The 22,759-nt window shown below is 44.5% G+C and overlaps 1 protein-coding gene across 4 annotated transcripts in view; it reads right to left on the bottom strand.

Annotated features, from left to right (window-relative positions):
* Positions 1 to 22,759, bottom strand: part of ATP9A (ATPase phospholipid transporting 9A (putative)) — a 144,822-nt gene that overhangs the window by 77,367 nt on the left and 44,696 nt on the right. For all 4 annotated transcript variants that reach the window (XR_008306299.1, XM_053246763.1, XM_053246766.1 and 1 more), the window contains exons 6-11: positions 19,399 to 19,450; positions 17,390 to 17,484; positions 16,368 to 16,448; positions 11,995 to 12,070; positions 5,836 to 5,912; positions 3,127 to 3,287 (exon numbers count right to left, since the gene is read on the bottom strand). Coding sequence is in view for 3 of the 4 variants with exons in the window: in XM_053246763.1 (XP_053102738.1) it covers positions 3,127 to 3,287; positions 5,836 to 5,912; positions 11,995 to 12,070; positions 16,368 to 16,448; positions 17,390 to 17,484; positions 19,399 to 19,450 (542 nt within the window). In the remaining variant the exon portion in view is untranslated. The remainder of the gene's footprint in view (positions 1 to 3,126; positions 3,288 to 5,835; positions 5,913 to 11,994; positions 12,071 to 16,367; positions 16,449 to 17,389; positions 17,485 to 19,398; positions 19,451 to 22,759) is intronic.

The raw sequence follows: 22,759 nt of genomic DNA, 5'->3' as shown, positions 1-22,759 counted from the left end.
ATTGGCTGGTGGTGATTTCTGTGGCCCCTATGGTGTTGAGGTGCTCTTCACGGTCTTTTGGGACTGCACCCAGGGCGCCAATTACCACTGGGATTATTTTGGTCTTCTTCTGCCACAGCCTTTCAATTTCAATTTGTAGATCTTTGTATTTGGTGATTTTTTCTGTTTCTTTTTCTTCTTTTCTGCTATCCCCTGGTATTGCTATGTCGATTATTTTCACTTGTTTTTCTTTCTTCTCGACTGCAGTTATATCTGGTGTATTGTGTGGCAGACGTTTGTCTGTTTGTAGTCGGAAGTCCCATAATATTTTTACATCTTCATTTTCTACAACTTTTTCAATTTTATGGTCCCACCAATTTTTGGCTACAGGTAGATCGTATATTTTGCAGATGTTCCAGTGTATCATCCCGGCTACCTTGTCATGCCTTTGTTTGTAGTCAGTCTGTGCGATCTTTTTACAACAGCTGATTAGGTGGTCCACTGTTTCATCTGCTTCTTTACAAAGGCGGCACTTGCTGTTTGTTGTTGATTTTTCCACTTTTGCTCTTATTGCATTTGTTCTTAGTGCTTGTTCTTGTGCAGCCAGTATTAAACCCTCTGTTTCTTTCTTCAAGTTGCCATTCTTAAGCCATTGCCAGGTCTTGGTGATGTCTGATTTTCTACTTATATTGTGCAAATATTGACCATGCAGGGGCTTATTTTTCCATTTTTCTGCTCGGTTCTTGACTTGTTCTTTCTTGTAGGCCTACTTTGTTTCATTGGTGTTGAATAGTTTCTCGTTATTGACCATTTGAAGTGCATCTTCTTCACTGTCCTTGATATATTATTCTTCAAGACCTCTATTCTCCTCCTCTACTGTTTGATGGACTTGCAGCATTCCTCTTCCACCTGAGCTGCGAGGGAGGTATAGCCTATCGACATCACTGCGGGGGTGCAGAGCATGATTGATGGTCATGATTTTCCTGGTCTTACAATCTAGCGTCTCTAGCTCTGCCTGGGTCCAGTCTATTATTCCTGCAGTGTATCTGATAACAGGTATAGCCCAGGTGTTTATGGCTTTTATGGTGTTCCCGCCATTGAGTTTGGACTTGAGGATTTTTCTAACTCTCCTGATGTATTCACTTCCCATTTTTCTTTTAACTTCAGCATGTGCGATGTTATCAGCCTGGAGAATGCCCAAGTATTTGTAATGTTCTTTCTCTTCCAGGTTCTTGATCTTGCTTCCATTGGGCAGTTCTATTCCTTCTGTTTTTGTTATTTTTCCTGTTGATTATTAATGCAGCACACTTGTCTAGTCCAAACTCCATTGCTATATCACTACTGAATATATGGACAGTGTTTAGCAGTGATTCAATTTCTGACTGGGACTTTCCATACAACTTCAGATCATCCATGTACAGCAGATGGTTGATTTGACTTGATGTTTTAGATGTTTGGTATCCGAGGCCTGTTTTGCTTAGTATTTGTGGAAGTGGGGTCATGGCGATTACAAACAACAGAGGGGATAGTGAGTCCTCTTCTAATGCCTCTTCTAATGCTAACCTGTCCAAGTGTCTCGCCATTGATTGTTAACTGTGTACTCCACATGCTTATTGCTTTTTTAATAAATATCTGAATGTTTTTGTTGACACCAGTTGTTTCTAAACATTTTAGTATCCAGTGTGAGGCAATGAATCGAAGTCTTTTTTGTAGTCAATCCATGCAACACTTAGATTGGTTTTTCTTGTCTTGCCATTTTCTAAAATCATTTTGTCAATCAGCAGCTGGTCTTTTGTGCCTCTGGTGTTTGGGCAATTTCCTTTCTGTTCAACTGGAAGCTGTTTGTTAGTTAATAAGTGTTCCATCACTTCATCTGCTATTATTCCAGTTAATAATTTGAACATGGTTGGCAGGCACGTTATCGGTCTATAATTACTTGGAACTGCACCTTTTGCTGGGTCTTTCATTAGGAGATGAGTTTTCCCAGTTGTTAGCCGTTGTTCAATATCACCTCCTTGCAAAATGTGATTGAACTGTTTTGATAGTTGTTTATGAAGGCTTGTTAGGTGTTTAAGCCAAAAGCCATGCAGTTCATCGTCGCCTGGCGCAGTCCAATTTTTAATTTTCTTTGCTCTTTCACTTATTAATTGTGGTGTCATTATTAGATCTTGCATTTGTTGGTTACATTTTTCGACCTCTTTCATCCAGCCTGCTTTTTTATTATAATCTATTGGATTGTCCCATAATTTAAGCGACGTTTCTTCCAGTAACCTTGCAGTCTCCAGCCCTGGTTGCTCAACTGAAGATCCTGAGTTCTGTTGCCCACTTGCCACCAGATGTCCAGGGACTCCAGCACCTGGCGCGGTCCTTGTTGACCCGGGCGACGACCGATCCAGTATAGATTTATTAAAGTTACGTCTCACCATATTGTTGATGGGAGAGGCACTCTTTGTCTGGCTCCTCTGATGAGACCTGTCCAGTATGGTTGGACCTCTGGCATAGCTCTCACCTTCCTCAGAGCACACATTATTATTATTATTATTATTATTATTATTATTATTATTATTATTAATTTGATTTCTATACCTCCTTCTATACCTAAATAAGATCTGTCCCCAAAGGGCTCACAATCTAAAAGAAACATAAGATAGTTAAGACTCTCCCCCTGCTAAATAAAGAGAATCACCACGTTAAAAGGTGCCTCTTTGCCAAATTAGCATGGGGTAATTTATTTATTGTTCTGTATTTATGTCCATTTGTAAGCCAAATGCTCCCACATAAAATGTTCCCCTGAAATTAGCATGTCTGGGAGAAAGTTAAAGGGGAGTTTCATACATACAGGAATGTTTTATGTGAGGGATGATTCAGACCTCTAGAATCCCACCCACAGCCTGAAATGATACAGGTCAGCAACAGCGGTATCCCATGGAGCTTCTTCTCATCTGTTTCAGCTCCGAGCAAAGCAGGATCCACACAAGGAAACTTGAAGCGGAACAGCAATCAACGAAAGGTTTCTGAAGAACAGGGTAACTACCCCTGCCATTTATGGCATGTTCAAGTATGTGTGGCAGAAACAAACCATCAACTGCAAAATATTCTAACAAAAATATGATGCTACGTTAACAAGGGAAAAAACACCCCTCATACCTAATAGGAATGATGTTTGAGAAAAGAAGAAGAAATCTGATAATCTGGAGGTACCAGCGTCCAGCAAAGTGTTGGAGAGCTACCATGACAAGGGAAACCACCACTAAAGCCCCAAAGAGAATCTTGGTGAGGCAATTCACTTCCAAGTCAAAAAGGCCAATCTGGAAAGACAAAAAAGATGGCTTATAATGTAATTCATCAGTTGCTGAACATCTTGCTCTAATAAACCTACAGGCTGCTGTGATGCTACTTAGCACCTTCCTAAAGTATCCATCATACAGCAGAGTCATATCCTGGTCTTGAAAAGTGGTATATAAAGAGTAGCAGTTATCATCATCATCTTCAAACAAACGGGATCATACCCTTTACTCCATTAGACCACCACCACTCCTCAGGTTGTGAACAGCTCCAGATAACTTATTCACTACATACATCGGCACCATTTTTCAGAGAGCAGAGATAAGCATGCTATCCAGGGGTGGAGCCACCACTGCATGAACAGGTTCAAAGAACCCAGGCCACCAATGGAAAGGGTGCCGAAGCCCGCAGGGGGGCATGGCGTGGGCTCTGGAAGAGCCCTGGGCAAACTCCCCCTGCCCACACCCAGGCTCGGAGAGCCCTGAGCGAGCTCTCTCCTGTCCTTTGCAGGCAGTGTTTGCTGACTGACAGCCTTTTATTTCACGTTCTCTCCCTCCAGTGAGCAATGGTGGGATTACCTCACAGGCAGTATAGGCAACTGCCTACGGTGGCAAATCTTGGGGAGTAGCATCTTGGGATAGAGAGAAACTTAATTCTTTTTTAAAAAAAATTTAAACCTTTAAAAATGCTGCTGTGTGGCGGCGGAGGCTCCGCCCACCTCCTAAACCATTACAGGAGGCGAGGTCAGGCACTGGAGAATGGCGACGAAAGAGCTCCACACTCAAGCCCAGCTAATTCTCAAATGACACAGAGCGGGCGATTTTGGGCCTCTGTGCACCCCCCCCAAAGCCCCTTACTCTTGTCCCTTGGGCAGCAAATCTTTTGACTGCCTATGGGCAGCAAAAAGATTAATCTGCCCCTGCCAGAGAGGGAGAGAAAAGGAAATATATCTTGTCAGGCAGCAAGTGCTGCCTGAAATGACAGGGGAGAGCTCGCTCAGGCTCTCTGGCGCTCGAGGCCATGCCCGCTTTGTGCGTGTAATATAGACCCCGTGTAATGTAGACTCTGCTGGAGGGGCCGCCAGGTAGGGCTGGACCCAGGCCGCCATTCAACTAGCTTTGTGCCTGATGCTATCTGCAGCAAGAACTCTCACTCTGGGTTTGTCGTCCATGTGGGCTCAACCACTTTCTGTCACAGACAAGTCAGTCACTAAGCTTGCAAGTAGTTACTCTATGATGTGTGAGCCTGCCCTATGTATTTCCTTCTCAGCAAGAGCAGGGGTGGAATACTTTTCACAGTTCTCCCCTGCAAACTGGGCAAAGAGGCACCTTTTAACATGGTGATTCTCTTTATTTAGCAGGGGGAGAGTAACCTCCACTGACTGTTGCTGGTGTCTATCTTGTGTTTCTTTTTAGATTGTGAGCCCTTTGGATCCATCTTATTTATTTGTTTGTTTGAGCGGCTCAAGAGATCATCGTACTAGTTTTTTCCTAGATTGGCAGCATCCAAGGTAGCCAAGATTTTCCTAAAGAAAACCAATGAGAAACGTGGAGGGAAGGAAAGTGTCATCTGGACCCAGTCAAACCACTGTCATAGCTCCATCCATCTACACCAGAGTGGGTATCTCTTATGGGTAGCACATTTTCAGCCCACAACAGTAACATGCTTAATATGTTAATTAATTGAATTAATTAAAATTAATCAATATAAATATAAATCTGCTTTGTCCTATGCCACATTTCCAAGTCAGTACACAAGTACTGGACAGGGAGCATGGAAAGGTGAATATGGTATAGGAACCATAGAAAGCTGTGTAATTAGTAATCCATTGGTCCATCTAGCTCAGCATTGGCCACACTGACTGGCAGAGGCTCTCCAAGGTTTCAAGCAAGAGTCTTCCCCAGACCTACCTAGAGATGCCAGGGATTGACAGGGATCTTCTGCAGGCAAAGCAGAGACCCTGCCAGTGAACTATGGCTCCATCCCCAGGTATGGTCTACAGAGAGAAGGAGCTTTATGGCAGCCTGCAAAATGTTAACTGAAAATGCTCTCCCCCTTGCCTTATTCACAGTGTGTTGGGGGGGGAGGGTGTCACTCCATATGGTACCCCAACAGAAACTACTAAAGACCCATGTGAGAGCACTCCACATGGGGGCTGTAATGTATGTAAGCCTCTAATCCTGGTGGCTGCTGGCTCTTGCATGGATACTCTGGACACGTAACAGGAGCACCACACATTGCTAGAGGCTTAGAAACACCATCGTCCAGACATGGAAGATGAAGCTGTTGCTTTTGACAATTTGTATGTTGGGGCTATAATGTATGAAGCTACCCAATGAAAAGGAGCCAATTCACACGTTCCATTTTTAGGTGAACCACTCACATGCTTGCTTGCTTTATTTATTCGTTTCATTTCATTTCTAAACTGCCCTTCCAAAAATGGCTCAGGGCGGTTTACATTAAAATATAAAGACATCATAAAATATATACACATCAGAGTGTTAATGTGACAAATGTAGTAACCAACCTGGATCGGGCTCCATTTAACAGACACAGAATCTCTTCCCTTACCTTACTCCGTGGATTTGATGTGTTCATAACACTGCGCAGTTCCCGGCCTGTGTACAGAACAACTCCCACAACTGTTCCTGAAATTTTTTTACAAAAAGGTTACAAGTTGTTGTTTATTTTATAAAAAGGAAACACATAGTCACTGATCTTGACTCATATGGAAACTTAATTCAGAAAGGTGACTGGTATGCATTTGAACGGGTTTAAGAAGTTGCGGTAGATTCCTATCTCCAGTTTCCAGAATAAAGCTGCCTTTTCTGTGCATGCAACTCATACCCATCCAATGAGTGGGTTCAGATGTTGCACAGAGCCTCTGTTAAAGCTGCACTCCATGCAACGTCCTGCAGCCTCAGGAGAGCATGCATCCCCACCCATCCCTGCACAAGCATCACTTCCATTCTATGTTAATATAATCTAGGCTTCCAGTCCACTTCCAGGCCCAATTCAAAGTGTGGGTTTTGACCTTTAAAGTCCTAAACAGCTTGGGGCCAGGTTACTGAGAGACTGGCTTACCCCAAATGTCCCAACTCGGACCTTAAGACCTTCTTTGGAGGCCCTGCTCTGAGTACTCCTGCCAAATGAGGTAAGGCGGGTGGCTACTAGAGTTTTTTTGGTGGTGGCACCCCATCTATGTAATTGTCTGGCATCATCTCTTTGTTCTTTTAGACACCAGGTGACGAGCTTTCTGTTCACGCATTCTTTTTAAAATTGATTCTAAAAAAGTTTTTAGATGTTTTGTACTGTGTTTTGTATTTTCTATTATAATTCTTTTGGTGTTATGTGTTTTAATTGTGTTGTTGTGAGATGCCCAGAGAAGAGTTTGTTATGGGGCAGCTAGCAAATAAAGTTTGATTGTTTGTTTATTAGGAGCCCCTGGTGGCGCAGTGGTAAAACTGCCACCCTGTAACCAGAAGGTTACAAGTTCGATCCTGACCAGGGGCTCAAGGTTGACTCAGCCTTCCATCCTTCCGAGGTCGGTAAAATGAGTACCCAGAATGTTGGGGGCAATATGCTAAAATCATCGTAAACCGCTTAGAGAGCTCCGGCTATAAAGCGGTATATAAATGTAAGTGCTATTGCTATTGCTAAGTGCTATTATTAAACAAGCTGAGACTGGTTGGTTCATACTTCATGACCAATCTTGGCTTCTTCCAAACTTCTTGCTTCAGAGAACCCAAGATCTGATCCTGAGGGTTGAAGTGAGTTTCAGATCTCAGGTTCTCTGAAGCATATAAGTTAGAAGAAGCTGAGATTCAGATGTCATGGCCAATCTCAGCTTATCCTAACCCAGAAAGGAAGTAGATGCTCACACGATTGGGGAGAGCACACAATCTCCCAAGGCTGAGGGTTGTTGTGCAGAGCTTGTCATTAATACAACATCTGAAATTGCATGACATATGAACTCACCCATAGTAGTCATGTGTCTGTCCACACATATCGGTGGCCCTGCTCAGAAGTAATGCTAAAACCATGGTTTAGTTTAGGGATTCTTAACCTGGGGTCCACTGGATAGCTCCAGGTGGTCCATGGAAAATTAAACATATAATTAAATGTAGCTCCCCAAAAAGATCATTTATAATCAAATACAGTATATCCTTTTAACTTTTTAAAATAAAATTACTATTTATAAAGTTATAAAGGGGTGAACCTCCATGGTAATACTCAAGGATCTGAAGGGAGGTCCATAGGTGCAAAAACATTACGAATTCCTGCTTTAGTGATACAATAATGAGCCTCCAAGGGCTGTGGACTTGCATGCTTCCCCTCCCTCCTTCTCTCATGCAGAAGAGAAAAATATTTAAAGCTTCCACTTTCACTTTATAATAAATCATGGTTCTGCTTTACACCCCAACTAAGGAGCTGTGGTTTGTTCTATTGCCGACAAAAGGAATCAGGCTCAAACAATGATATAATCGAGTTGTCAGCCAACTAATGCTGAAAGTCCTCAACTATAAAACAGAACTTGGTGCTTCAGCCAGGCCTTCAGGACCTGCCCTTGCTCCTGTCTACCAGAACCCCACCCCCCCTCCTAGCATCATCATCATCATCATCAATAATAATAATAATAATTTTGATTTCTATACCGCCCTTCCAAAAATGGCTCAGGGCGGTTTACACAGAGAAATAATGAATAAATAAGATGGCTCCCTGTCCCCAAAGGGCTCACATTCTAAAAAGAAACAGAGAACACACACCAGCAACAATCACTGGAGGAACTGTGCTGGGGGTGGATAGGGCCAGTTACTCTCCCCCTGCTAAATAAAGAGAATCACCACAGTACAAGGTGCCTCTTTGCCCAGTTAGCAGAGGATATTCTATTCAGACATCATGCTTTCTGGGGACAACAAGCACATGAGGGGCACAGCAGGGATTGCACTCACACACCACACCCCCTTCCTGAGCAGCCCCATGTCCCGTGTTTTTCTGCAGAGGTAAATGCTGAACTTGAGGAGGGTTCTCCCCTTTGATTGAGATCCTTGCTTTCTCAACCACAGAGAGAAACCTCTCCACATTCAGTGCTTGCCTCTGCAGACCAATGCTGAATATGCGAGTATCCAGGGGTGTGGTTAGCTGTAACCAGACATATGTTTTGGGTAGTATACAAATATGCCAGATAGATAGATAAAAACTGTGACAACTAATAAAAATCAGAATAAAGGAGAGGTCTCCTTTAGACCTCTAGAATCCACTAGAGCATATGCACTAAGACTGTGCACATCATCATTATTGGGTATTATTAGTATCAACCCAATCCCAGTAATGACTGAATCATGCATTCGGTCCTTGGGGAGCCCTGGATCACATCAAGTTGATATATTGGTATTGGCTTGATGCATCGGTGGCAGTGTGAGGGGACGTACCTCTATACTGAAGATCCAGCATTCCCTGAAGCAAGCAGCTGCCCAATCAATTCACCACTTCCCCCTCCATCTTCTCATCATAGAATGCACAAGGGCAGGAAGCATCAGAGTGATATAGTTTCCTGCCTTGATGCATTCTAGGCCCTGAAAAGAGAGGGAAAGGCAGCAATTTGAATTGCTACAACTGCCCAGTTTTGGGCAGCTGCTCGCTTTGGGGGATGCCAGATCTTCAGTAAAGATAAGCCTCCCCCTGCTCCCCTAGAAGCACTGCATCAAGTCTATTTTCAATATCAGGGACATTTTCCACCAGAATTATTTCCAGTGAAAAAATGCCCTGATATGGCTTGCATCACATCAGAACTGATTATTGTTCCCTTTGAATGCACAGCCCTAATATGCATATTCTTGCACATGCACACAGGTGAGCGGCTAAGCCATCCATCCAACCATCAGCACCATGTTTGTAAGGGCAGGGATCAGGTTCCTCTCCACCACCCATTTATAACCAGTGTAGAAAATAGCACATTAATGCTGTAGTCAAACACAGCAACATTTTGCTCAGTCATCAAGAAAATCATTTCTAGAAACTGTCAGTTATCAAACATTTGTGTTCTGGTACCACCTAGAGGTTCTCTTGAGTCATGACTATTATGGTGTTATTGTACAGTGCTTCTTACATTTCTAGGATGTGCTATGTTGTTTGTACCATATTGTGAATATGGTTGCATGCTAGTCTCAATTATCAGTCAAAGTGGCCTATTTAAAAATAACCACCACCAAACGTCCAAAATAGCAGCCATTATTCCAATTTAAACATTGAGAACAGAAGCGCATTAAAAATCGGGACATTTAGGCCCACTTCAGATACTTTTGTAAACTTCCGTTTAATGGCAAACACATGGAGGTTGGCCTTGGGCTTGCATGTTCCCTCTCCCACTTCACGTACAAGAAGAGGCAAAGGAAAACATTCACATCTACATTCTGACTAAGCCATGGTTTCCTGTAACATACCAACTTCAGGAACTATGGTTTATTCGAACTCTAGTTTGTAAACAAATCCGGATATCAAACCACGATTTTATCATGATTTGTTTTAACTAGCTAGGGAGAGAATAAACCACGGTTTTCCAAGTTCATACATAACAGGGAATTACGGCTTAGTCAGAAAGTGGAAGCAGAAACTTTCATTCACCACCTCCTGCACGCGAAGTTGTATGTTTGGTTAAAAAAGTGAAAGTCAAAGATTTTGCTCTCCTCTTGCACATGAAACAAGAGTAGAGAGGGGGAAACACAGATGTCTGAGGCCCACCACCACTTGTTCATAATTATCTAAACTATAGTTTAGATAGTAATTATTCGAACTGGGCCTTGCTCTTGGATACACAATTGCTCCTACCCATCTTCAGGACATAAGAACAGCCCTGCTGGATCAGGCTCAAGGCCCATCTAGTCTGGTGTTCTGTTTCAACACAGTGGCCCACCAGGTGCTAGCTGGGAAGGCCACAGGCAAGAGCTGAGGACATGCACTCTCTCCTGCTGTGACTCTCCTGCAACTGGTATTCAGAGGCATCCTGCTTCTGAAGCTGGAGGTGGCCTATAGCCCTCCGACTAGTAGCTGTTGATAGACCTCTCCTCCATGAATTTATCCAAACCCCTCTTAGAGCCATCCATGGTTGTTGGCTGTCACCAGGTGGGTTGTTGGTTGCCATCAGTTGGAAGCTGTGTACGCTCCTGATTTTTGGGAGTGTGAGAATTAAATCCTATATCGGAGGAGGGGGAAATGATTGTGTAGCAACCAGGTCCATGCTCTGACTAGGTTGTGTTACCCTGCACTTTTACCCAGCATATTACCAAGGTAAGAGGAAATACCACCAGAGCCTGCGCCCATCTCCCATCACTTTTTTCACCTCCAACCTAGCTTTTAACTCACGTACAACTGAAAATCAGGAGTGGACACAGCTTCTGAAGGTGGGCAGGACACTTGCCTTACCCACTTAACAGTTGTGTGAACAAGCCTAATGGCCGCCAAGGCTTCTTAAATTTTGAGCTTTAGCCACAAAGACATTCCACAGTGTACAGGACCAAGAATTAAGAGAGGTAGTGCTGCTGGTTTCAGGGGAAAAGGAAGGGTTTCTCAGTAGGCCAGGAAGCAAAGAGGGAAAAAATCTATCCATTTTCCCCACATCACACATCATTTTATAAACTTTTATCATGTCTCCCACTTAGTTGCTTTTTTCCCTAGTCAAGGGCCCCAAACCCTTTTGCTTCCCAGAGGGGAGGTCCTTCAGTCCCTGATCACTTTATCTGATGTTTTCTGCCCACCTTTCTTGTTTACAATCACCTTGCAGCCTTGCTTAATTTCTTTCCTGCCAGATCCCTGTATCTTGGACTCAGATTATACCTTGCCTCTCTGGGTTCCAGCAGCATAGGGAGGCTGGTGGCCCGGGTTCTTTGAACCCATTGGCCCAATGGTGGCTCCACCCCTGCTGGGTTAACATAAGAACAGCCCTGCTGGATCAGGCCCAAGGCCCATCTAGTCCAGCATCCTATTTCTCACAGTGGCCCACCAGATGCTGCTGGAAGCCACAAGCAGGAGTTGAGGGTGTGCCCTCTCTCCTGCTGTTACTCCCCTACAACTGGTTCCCTTGCTATACTCCATACCTACCATTCTACCTGGACATTGTACAAAATCACATAATCACCTGAATGGAGTCAGGCCATGACAGCAAGTACCAAATTTATATCAAGGAAGTTTCTACCTGGTGCACCCTTTAAAACCTCAACACAATGAAAGGTTTATATAACAAGGGGCAAACTGGTTGACCGCCCTGTGGGGGAGAAGTATGTTCTCTTTCTGGAGACATACTTTCTTGAAAGCTCTCTCATGCCTTGCAGTTCTGTACATATGGTCTTGCTTTTACAAGATGTTCTCCTATGGAGCTACAAACCAGGAGGGGTGGCATTTATTCAAGATCGTTTATCCTAGTTTTCATCTATAATCTCTTTGGAGCCCTTTCTGTTACAGATTTGAAACATCAATATTGAGAGCAATTAAGTGCTATTCCAGCAGTTGATGCTTTGTCCAAAGGTTATTGGAATTCCAAAGGCCTTCTCATCTATAAATGTCCAAGGGGTAATTAGATGTCAGCTCAAACTCCCCGTGGTGTTAGGACAAGTGGAAAACTTCATTCCAACCACTAATTTCCATTGACAAGAGATGATTATTTCAATTACAAAGAGATTTTTAAAAAATTGCTAACATACTCCCTCAGAAATTCACACATCACTTTGGTCTTACCTGAAGCAATCACTGTGCTGGCCCAGAGGGTGTTTTCGATGCTTAGACTCTCATTCACTGGTGGGTCGCTATCCTCCTGAAAGAGTTACCCCAAAAAGAGAACTGTTAAGAGCTGCTTTGTATACTCCTTTCTGTCAACAGCAATCACAACTTTTTTTGGTCTGTTAGGAACAGTCGGAGATTTGCCAGTTTTCTAGGGGTTTCCCTCTTTCGAGTTTCCAAAGTTTCCCACAGGTATTTTCAGTAGAAGGGAAATTCTAAGGGTAACGAAATCATGTGTAACCACTTTTTCAATGACTGTAGCCATAAGCAAGTTTTCGAGCTGATATATATACTCACTGGCAATAGAACATCTGCTATAAGGCCATATTTTTGCAAAAGTCTTGTATGTTCTAGACAGTGTCTGAAACGTGCAAAATATATCAATAATGGATTCATAATTTTTGGACATAGTTTCTGATTCCATTACCTTTGGAAGTGGCCAGAAGTGAAACTGACAATGAGAATGCCATTCACTTGGTAGTAAGCTTGACTTGTCCCCTTAACTAAGCAGGATCTGCCTTTGTTGCATATGAAAGGGAGACTAGAAGCATGAGCATTGTGATATATTCCCCTCAGGGGATGGAGCCGCTCTGGGAAGAACAGAAAGTTCCAAGTTCCCTTCCTGGCTTCTCCAAGATGGAGCTGAGAGAGATTCCTGCCTGCAGAACCTTGGAGAAGCTGCTGCCAGTCTGTGTAGACAATACTGAGCTAGATGGACCAATGGTCTGACTCAGTATGGTAGCTTCCTATGTTCCTATGACGTGAATTGTAAAATGTAGCATCTGAAAACCCTTTAAAGGGCTATTGTAAAAATTATCTTATTTGTATACAAAGCAGAAAAAGACTCAGAACAGAAAAACCTCAGACATCTCTGCCAGGAGTTCATAGACTTTGACTTAACAAGCTCTAGAGATAAGTCACTGAAGTTTTGAAAGGGTTTATATCTCATGAAATTTCAGTATTAGGAATATAGGAAGCTGCCTTATACCAAGTCAGATCATTGGTCCATCTAGCTCTGTACTGTATTGTCTATACAGACTGGCAGTGTCTTCTCTAGTGGTGAGTCCGAACCGGTCCGGCGGCCATTCTAAGGAATGGCCGAACTGCCGGACCGGTTCGGCTCTTGGTGGTTCGGGTCCGGGTGGGGGGTATGACTTTAAGGGCGGGAGGGCTTGCTTACCCCTCCCGCCTCTTCGGCCCCCTCCAGCGCCCGTATTTAACTTAAAAGCGGGGCGCTGGAAACCAGCCGCCCCCGCCGCCGCTACCGCCGCCCCCCCGAGCAGATTAACAATTAAAGGTGCCCCTGCCGTCACCCGCCCGCCAGCCAGCCAGCCAGCCCTCCCTCCCAGCTGCCCGCCCGCCCGAGTGTGTCCTTACCCAATGCTTGAAGTAAACGAGAGGAGCTACCGAACAGAGGCCCGGAAGCCCGGTCTACCCGGCCCTTTCCCGGCGGGTAGACCGGGCCTCCGATCGCCGGAGGCCTGGTCTACCCAGCCCGGCAGGGTAGACCGGGCCTCCGGCGATCGGAGGCCCGGTCTACCCGGCCTTTTCCCGGCGGGTAGACCGGGCCTCCGGCGTCTTTTGCGGCGCGCGCATGTGCGCGCGCGCAAAGCGCCTTCAGTCTTCTGGAGGCCTTGCTAACGAGAGGAGCTCCGTTCGGTAGCTCCTCTCGTTTACTTCAAGCATTGGGTAAGGACACACTCGGGCGGGCGGGCAGCTGGGAGGGAGGGCTGGCTGGCTGGCTGGCTGGCGGGCGGGCGACGGCAGGGGCACCCTTAATTGTTAATCTACTCGGGGGGGCAGCGGTAGCAGCGGCGGGGGTGGCTGGTTTCCAGCGCCCTGCTTTTAAGTTAAATACGGGCGCTGGAGGGGGCCGAAGAGGCGGGAGGGGTAAGCAAGCCCTCCCGCCCTAAAAGAAAGGGGCCCCCGTCGGTGCCGGTCTGGACTGGGCCGGACCGTGCACATCCCTAGTCTTCTCCAAGATTTCAGGAAGGGATCTCTCTCAGCCCTATCTTGGAGTTGCCAGGGAGGGAACTTGGAACCTTCTGCATGCAAGCAGTTAGGTTTTCCAGCAGAGTGGCCCCATCCCCTAAGGGGAATATCCCAGGATCAGGAAATCCACTAGTCTACTAGTCCGTGACGAGTGAACAATGATGCCTGATGAGTGAAAAAAGTCATGAAGAGCAATGTATCTATTGTTCTTGAGGAACCATCTGATGAGTAAAATATTTTGTCTGGCTGGTGAGCTGAGCCAACACTTCTTGACCCCATATCTTACAGTGCTCACAAATGTAGACTCCCATTCAAATGCAAACCAGGGCAGACCCTGCTCAGCAAAGGAAACAATTCATGCTTGCTACCACAAGATCAGCTCTCCTCTCCTAAACCTTTCCCCATGTTCTATATTCATTATGAAGGCCAAAGTGGAGAAAGGTTCCATGTGAACAGCAGTCAAACATGGGTCAGTGAGTCCTAAGAGACAGGCAAGTGCCATTCTGAAGGGACAGGTAATAGCCTCTGTTCCCTTGGCTGCAGTTTCACTAGATAGTATGGCAAGGACAATGGGCATCTTATTCATCCATTCATGCACATCAGCGATTAGATGACAAGGTATTTGGCTACCTTAAGAGAGTTGTCAAAACCCAAATATATTTTAGCAAACATGGCAACAAAACCCAAGTTACATTTCAGCAAAACCCAAGTTACATTTTAAATGACATATTTAATATGCAGATGGGTAGTAACTTCTAGTTCGAAATAGCCTATCATAAAACAACAAATACATTAAGATGCAAGGTTAAGACCTTCCCCAGAGGAAAAAGACTATAAAAGTCAGAGCGATAGGGTTGGTCATTGTCACTAGATTGATCACTGCACTGGGATATCACACTGGGATTGGACTGGTGAAATCTCCATTATAATCTTAACTTTTCTCTTTTGAGAGTATGCTTCATTTTCTAGGGGATGTGGGCAAACAGTTGAACATGAACATGAGCCCCATAGCCAAGCTCTGGTCAGGCAAAGCTATCTGGGAATAAATAATTCCAGCAATGAAAAATGGCAGAACATTATCAGAAGTCTATTCTGCGATGAGCAGCACTGAATGAACAAACAAAGACACAATGCTAAGATGTCACTATGAAATAAAGAGAACGTGATGGTAAATATAGTTTTGCATTGAATGTTGATGGGAATCTTCACTTCTTTCCCCCTTTCTCACTAGATTGGACTGTAGGAGTGTGGTGGGGATTTATCTTGAGAGTTAATATTTGTTGCATGCATGTTAATCTGAAGCAACAGTGAACTATTAGTAAAGCTCCAGATCAAGGAAACTAGAACAAACTAGTTTCCTTGGACCTTTAGAATTTTAGCACTGAGAATGTCTTGGTGTAATGTGAAACTTTACAAACTACAACAAACATTTATATACCACTTTTCAACAAAAGTTTCCAAAGCAGTTTACATGGAGAAATAATAAATAAATAAGTTGTCTCCCTGTCCCCAAAGGGCTCACCATCTAAACAGAAACTTGAGATAGACACCAGCAACAGTCACTAGAAGTACTGTGCTGGGGATGGATAGGGCCAGTTACTCTCTCCCTGCTAAATAAAGAGAATCACCACATTAAAAAGGTGTCTCAAATTTGAGCTGGTTAGAATTAGAACCAAACCGGGGGAGGGGGTTTTGAGCAAAACCAAAACCGAACTCCCTCTCCCGGTTTGAACCTGGTTCGAATTCGAACCAAACTGGGCAAACTGGTTTTGTGCACATTTCTAAAACTAAGTGCTGCTCCCATTGAGGTGCATGTTATGTCTGAACCTATGCTCTTCATGAACCTCCTGCTCATTCCAGCCTGTCCCCTTTGTCACTGGGACAAATGACTGTGAGGTCAACTAAGCAGTCTTGGATAGCATCCAGGACCTCACTGGGAGGGCTGACCCAGGGCATACCTCTGGCTCAAGTCAACTATTCCATCAAACTGAGACGTGATTGTTGGCAGCACCAACTTCAGGTTCCCTCCATATTTTGGGCTGGTTCTGAGTTATGTGTGAACCCAGCCACAGTCTATCTGATTAAGTTCAGCACACAAAGAAGGCTCCTTATCAATGACATAAGCGGATAATAGCAAGTCACTTGCCCTAGCAGATATCCAAGATGACCTGTTAGTGTTACTGCCAGCCTTACTTTATAACATTTGTGACATTACATTTGTGAAACGGATTTGCAATCTTTTGAAAGAATATGGAAATTGGCTCCAAGCTTAATACTGCCCTGAAGTTATTAGAGACAAAATTCTATATGTCTTACTCAACAACCAAGCCATTACTTACTCTAGTGAAAGTCCCAACAAAGTTATGGATATCAATGTTTGGCTCCTCAGCATACACATATGACCGGATCTGAAGAAGGTCCTAGAGGTAGGGTGGGAAATGTTGGCACAGAATTAAAATATGGGCCACCTCCTGTTTAAAGTAAGTACTCTTCTTAAACCAGTGATAAAAACTTTTAAGCACCAAGGACAAAAAATCTAGCTGTTGAGAATGTGCAGAAATGTGCTTGCACAGCATTGCCATTCATTCCAATGGAGCGAAGGCAGAAAAGATTTCCAATGGATTGTGGATGTGTGAAGTTTCCGGACACCAAGTCAGACCACTGGCCTATCCAGTATTACCGTATTTACCTGAATAGAAGACAGCTATGAATATAAGATGACCTCTTTAAAAATACAGGTTACATGCAGGTGAGGCCACCCAATGGTGCAGTAGGGAAGTAACTTGCCTAGAGGGCAAGAGGTTGCTTGTTCGAATTTCTGCTGGTATGTTTCCCAGACTATGGGAAACACCTATATCAGGCAGCAGCGATACAGGAAGATGCTGAAAGGCATCATCTCATACAGCGCAGGAGATGGCAATGGTAACCCCTCTTGTATTCTACCAAAGAAAACCACAGGGCTCTGTGATCGCCAGGAGTCGACACCGACTCAACGACACAACTTTATAGCTGTATTTACCCTAAAGAAAGAGGACTCCGAATTTAAGACAACCCCCCCCCCAATTTCTAACATCAAATAACTTTACATGGGTGGGGGGGAAGCAGCCTTTGATTCAGATAAATATGGTATCTACCCCAACTGGCAGCAGGTCTCTGGGGCTTCAAGGAGGAGTCTTCTCCAGCCCTACCTGGAGATGCCAGGGAAGGAACCTGGGACCTCCTGCATGCAAAGCAGATGCATATGCTCTGCCAGTGAGTTAGAGTTGTTCTTCATGTTGGGAAACGATTCTAAGTGGTTTTTCGTTATGGATGCATTTCAGATAAAGATGGTAAGAACAAGAAGTTAGAAACCTTTACGTACAGAAGCTGTGGGTAACCTCTGCGTGCACGTGACAGGCAGGCGCAGCTTCCAATCTGTTTCACCATCCAGCTGATCCGTACGTAGAAAGCAGGAGCCTGTGGATTTTACATCTGTATTAATTGGGGTTTTGTGGTTCAAACTGCTTCTTATGAGGACTACTTATGGAGAGACTATGAAGAGTGCAAAGGGTTTTTTAAAGAATGTTCGTTTTTAGTACTAAGCCTGAAGGAGAACTCCATAGAGCAGTGGTTCTTAATGTGGGGTCTGCCAGATGTTGCAGAATGTGGCTGGGGATGCTGGGAGTGGTAGTTCTGCAACATCTGGTGGCCCCCATGTTAAGAACCACTGCCGCAAAATCTGGCATTGGTGATAATCTGGTAAGACTCAACTTTAGAATGTTTTATGCCTGCATTCTGGTATCAGCTGAAAAACATTCAATGGCACCAGAAATCTTTGAGCCATTTGTCATGTTTTATAGGAGAACCTATGTAATCATGGGGGTTCTCTTCTCTGCTACTACCGCGGATACGAAAACCGTGAATATTGGAACATTGGGGCTATCAGAACACGTCCCCAAAATGCGGTAAAAGGGCGTAGAAATGTGGGAGAAGTGGCCTACCATGCTTTGCAGGTTCCCAGCCATCCAGCAGTGCCCCCCAATACAGTTCTTCCCTTTTTTATTTTTGCAAAAGGAGCCAGAGAATGGCTCCCAGTCTCAAACTGGTGGCTGGAAATCACCTCCAAGATCATTTCCGGTCACCCCCATCCCACAGATATGCGGATTTAACCCAACTTTTCTTCCCTGTGGGTGTCTATTATACGACAGTGGATATGTGAATCCACAGATGCTGGATATCGAGATTTTACTGTATATCTTTACTCAGATTTCAGAAACCCACATAGGAAGTGTAGCAGAAAATGGTTCAGGATATGTGTTTTTCTCCATAATATCCCAGAATTCAAATGCAAGTCCCAGACCACAACACTGAAACACTCTCAGGAGATCTGTGTACAGATCTGTACCTGTATACACTGTACACTCATGGTATGAGTGCTGAACATAATGTGTGAATGGGCTTATGCCTTATGTTATATCAGGATTGGATTACTGCACCACACACTACACATCATGCTCTCCGATGCTTCAGTCTGTTTGTTCCTATATCCTGCACTGGTTCCTTCTGCATAACGCAGAAACAAAATCACTGTGAGCATGTTCATGCAAACCAGTAAGTCCCCAGGGATAAGCTGCAAGCAAGAAGCTTTATCATTCATTGTTACCATCATTCTCGTAATATCCGTCATAGCCGTAAGCCCAACAACCCAGTCACTTCAATGTTGGGGACAGCTTCACGCATGCTTCCTCACTGCACTTTTGATCTGGGTCATTGTCTCCGTATGACCCACAAACAATTTGATGGAGGCCACCAAGTCAGGAATATGACTGCACTTGAATAAACAGTGCCACGGGCAGCTGTTCTCTGGATAAATATTATCACACACGGGCAGGGTCCTGCTGTCTGGAAACCATGCCGTTTTTAAGTCATACTTTTCTTCTCTTACATTTCACATGTGACAAAGTAAATAAATACATTAAGGAATCTGAGAATCATCAAGGTGTGTTTTTTTTTTTAAGGCTTTTATAAGCAGCTTTTATAAGCTATGCATTTCATGCTTTCTGAATAAATGTTGAAATATTAGAAGACAAATCTGTATAAAGCTCAAAGCCAGGATAAACAACAGCATACAACATCAGTCTCTCTTTTCTTCAATTTATGTGACCTTACACAATGGGGCATACCGCAAGATGAACAAGATGTTTTAAATGATCACAAACTATAAAACAAGAAGGATGCCTAAATTATATTTTTAAAAGAGTGTTTAAATCAGTCAGACCTGCCAAGTCTAAAATTATATCTACTTGGGTTACGGTTTCAAAATGATTATTTTGTCCCATATAACCAGCAAAAGGTTAATGGTTATTTTCACAATTGATTCCAGATGTTTACCATTCTTTTCTGAGGTCCTTAGGAAGATCATGTCAGCAGGGACTCGCTGGTTCTGCATTGCAAAAAGAAAGACGGTTATTGAATGTTCACGACACATTCCTAATTGTAGATATGGCATAGAATGAGAAGCTTCTCTTTTTTAGAAAAGAAAAAAAGGAACGTCACTTAGAATGGAGTTACTCCTTTTCATTCTGCAACACAAAGATCACAGCTCTAATCAGCTAAAATTACAGCTTAACTACAGATTATGCACAAACATGCGACTTAAAATTATTACTACTTCTTATTGGAAAAGACAACTTATACAGGGGACCATTTGCACGGAGTGGAGGTGCTTCACCTTTCCCCTGCCTAGTGCAATTTCCATTGTCCCCCAAGCCATCCATCTTCCTGCAGGGTTCTGGATACATGTGTAGGTAAAAAACACACAGTAATAACCCCACAGGGTGGAATGCGATTTGGAGGAAAGAGTTGCAGCAACCAAGCAACGACATGGGAGAGTTTTCTTTTCCTCCACTAAATCCAAGCAGCCACTGGGATTTTCAGTCACATTGGCTTACATTGTGTAGTTTGACTCTTAGTTGTGACTAAGTCCCATTGCAATCAATGGAAAAGTTAGCCATGGATGATATAAGCACCCTGCTAACTTAGCAAAGGGGCACATTTTTAAGTGGCGATTCTCTTCTATTTAGCAGGGGGAGAGCAACTGGCCCTATTCAACCCCAGCCCAGCATTTTCCAGTGGCTGTTGCTGGTGTCTATGTTTCTTTTGTATTGTGAGCCTGCTGGGGACAGGGAACCATCTTTCTTATCTATATAGATCAGGGCTGCTCAACTTTGGCCCTCCTGCAGATGTTGGCCTACAACTCCCATAATCCCTGGCTATTGGCCACTGTGGCTGGGGATTATGGGAGTTGTAGTCCAAAAACAGTTGTGGGGGGAACCAAAGTTGAGCAGTCCTGATATAGTTAAAGCACTAAGGTGATGTGTGGCATGCTGGTGTCTGGAGAGCATGCACGGCATGCTCGAGGTACCTGGAGTGCAGAGCCATGAGGGTATCGAGCCCAGTCAGAGGCGGCAGCAATGCTGCTGCTGCTCTGGACAGGGGTGGCACTGGAGCTCCAGCTGGGAACCGCTCCGGACCAGCGAGGAGGAGGAACAGGAGCAGAGGAATCTGGGGCTCAGATGAGAGTGGGGAGGTCTCTGGGACGGGAGGCGAGGAGAACGATACAGTACTAGCATGCAGATGCTCTGTGCCGGTCACGCTAGTTCTATTTATTGTATTTATTTGTTCATTTAAATCACTTTGAGAAATGTGGCTGAAAAGTGGTATTCAAATATTTGTAGTAGTATTAGTATTGCTTTCCAGGTGGCCTTTAGCTGGATTGCAGCCTACAGATTTACTACAAGGGAGCGACTTAACTGCAATCGGGTAAGCATTTAAACAAGGCTTCTTGAATTGAAAACAGGCTTAAGCAAATTTCCCAACAACTCTTTTCACAGTCACTTTTGACATAAGGAGGGTTCACATATCACAATGGCAAGCTGGTCTTGTGGCAGCAATCACGAATTGTCCCCTTTGCTAAGCAGAGCCCATACTGGTTTGCATTTGAATGGGAGTCTGCATGTGAGCACTGAAAGATGCCGCTCTGAGAAGAGCACCTGCATGCAGTAGGTTCCCAGTTCCCTCCTTGGCATCTCCAGATAGGGCTGAGAGAGACTCCTGCCTGTAACCTTGGAGAAGCCGCTGCCAATCTGGGTAGACAATACTGAGCTAGATGGACCTATGGTCTGATTCCTATGTTCCTAAGCCCAGTTCCACCAACCACCCCTCCCAGGGCAAGCTGCTAGTTCCTTGCCTTTTGCATTGTCCAAACCCACCAACGCTGGGTTGCCAAGTAGCGCTTCCCTCCACCACCTGACATCTGTAACCAAGATATGAAATTGGGTGGCGGAGAGGAGTTCTGCTTGGCAACCTGACGTTGATGGGTTTGGATGACATGGAAGGTGGGGAACCAGTGGCTCACACCAGGAGCAGGTGCTCACTGGGAACTGGTGGGTGGTGGCACTGGACTTGTTGCTGTCATGTGTGGACCTGCGCATAGTAAAGATTTTTGATTGAGAGCTCTGTTTTTAAAATATACTGTAAGCTTCTATGAGCCCAGGAGACAGAGCAGTATACCATCACAATATGGATTCTTCCCATCATTTCCAAATGACCTTTCATATTCTCCTTTCATTCTCCCAGTATTTGTCAAAACCTACATAACTCCTCAAAAATCAGTTTTAGAAGAACTGTAGAAAAAACCCACTATTAAAAAAAAAAGTTCTTTATTTGCATAATATATCCAGACCACAGAATTTGGCATGTCTCAGTGTTGAATGCTTCAGCACAGGATCTGGATTTTTTTTAATGGGGTGGGGTGGGAATGGGTGAAGGCTACTCACAGCCTTGCCTACACATGGAGCATACTCAGCCATCAAAGCTGACCAAACTTGACACCTATATGAAATATGGGCAGGCACCCACAGATAGGAAGATAGGAAGCTGCCTTATACAGTGTCAGACCATTTGTCCATCTAGCTCAGTATTGCCTACACAGACCAGCAGCAGCTTCTCCAAGGTTGCAGAGGCAGGAGCCTCTTTCAGTCCTATCTTGGAGATGCCAGGGAGGGAACTTGGAACCTTCTGAATGTAAGCAGGCAGGTTTTCTACCTAGAGCAGCCCCATTCCCTAAGGGGAATATCTTACAGTGCTCACACATGTGGTCTCCCTTTCAAATGCAAACCAGGGTGGACCCTGCTTAGCAAAAGGAACAATTCATGCTTGCTACCACAAGACCAACACTCCTCCTTCCCCCGCTTATACGCTACTTGACAAGATGGTGGCAGGTTGCATGAAAGGGCTCTGTGAACCACAAACGAGCATAAGGACCACCTTGATACAGATATGTTGTCTGCAGTTTTAGACAGCCAGTTTAGGAAGCCTCCTTAAGAGACAAGAGCACTAGATAATATGCAAAGGAACATGAACATAAGAACAGCCCTGCTGGATCAGGCCCATCTGGCCCAGCATCCTGTTTCACACAGTGGTCCACCAGTTGCCTCTGGAATCCACAGGCAGGAGTTGAGGGCATGCCCTCTCTCCTGCTGTTACTCCTCTGCAACTGGTATTCAGGAGGCATCCTGCTTCTGAGGCTGGAGGTGGCCTATAGCCCTCCAACTAGTAGCCAATGATAGTCCTCTCCTCCATGAAGTTATCCAAACTCCTCTTAAAGCCATCCAGGTTGTTGGCTGTCACCACATCTTGTGGCAGAGTGGCACATATTTCCCCACTCATTCATCTCCTACCCCTCCTCCTC

Source organism: Hemicordylus capensis, chromosome 4 (genome assembly GCF_027244095.1).
Source record: "Hemicordylus capensis ecotype Gifberg chromosome 4, rHemCap1.1.pri, whole genome shotgun sequence".
In the NCBI taxonomy this organism is placed as follows: Eukaryota; Metazoa; Chordata; class Lepidosauria; order Squamata; family Cordylidae; genus Hemicordylus; species Hemicordylus capensis.
The sequence above is the reverse complement of the archived record's forward strand: the minus strand, read 5'-3'. Positions and strand labels throughout refer to the sequence as shown.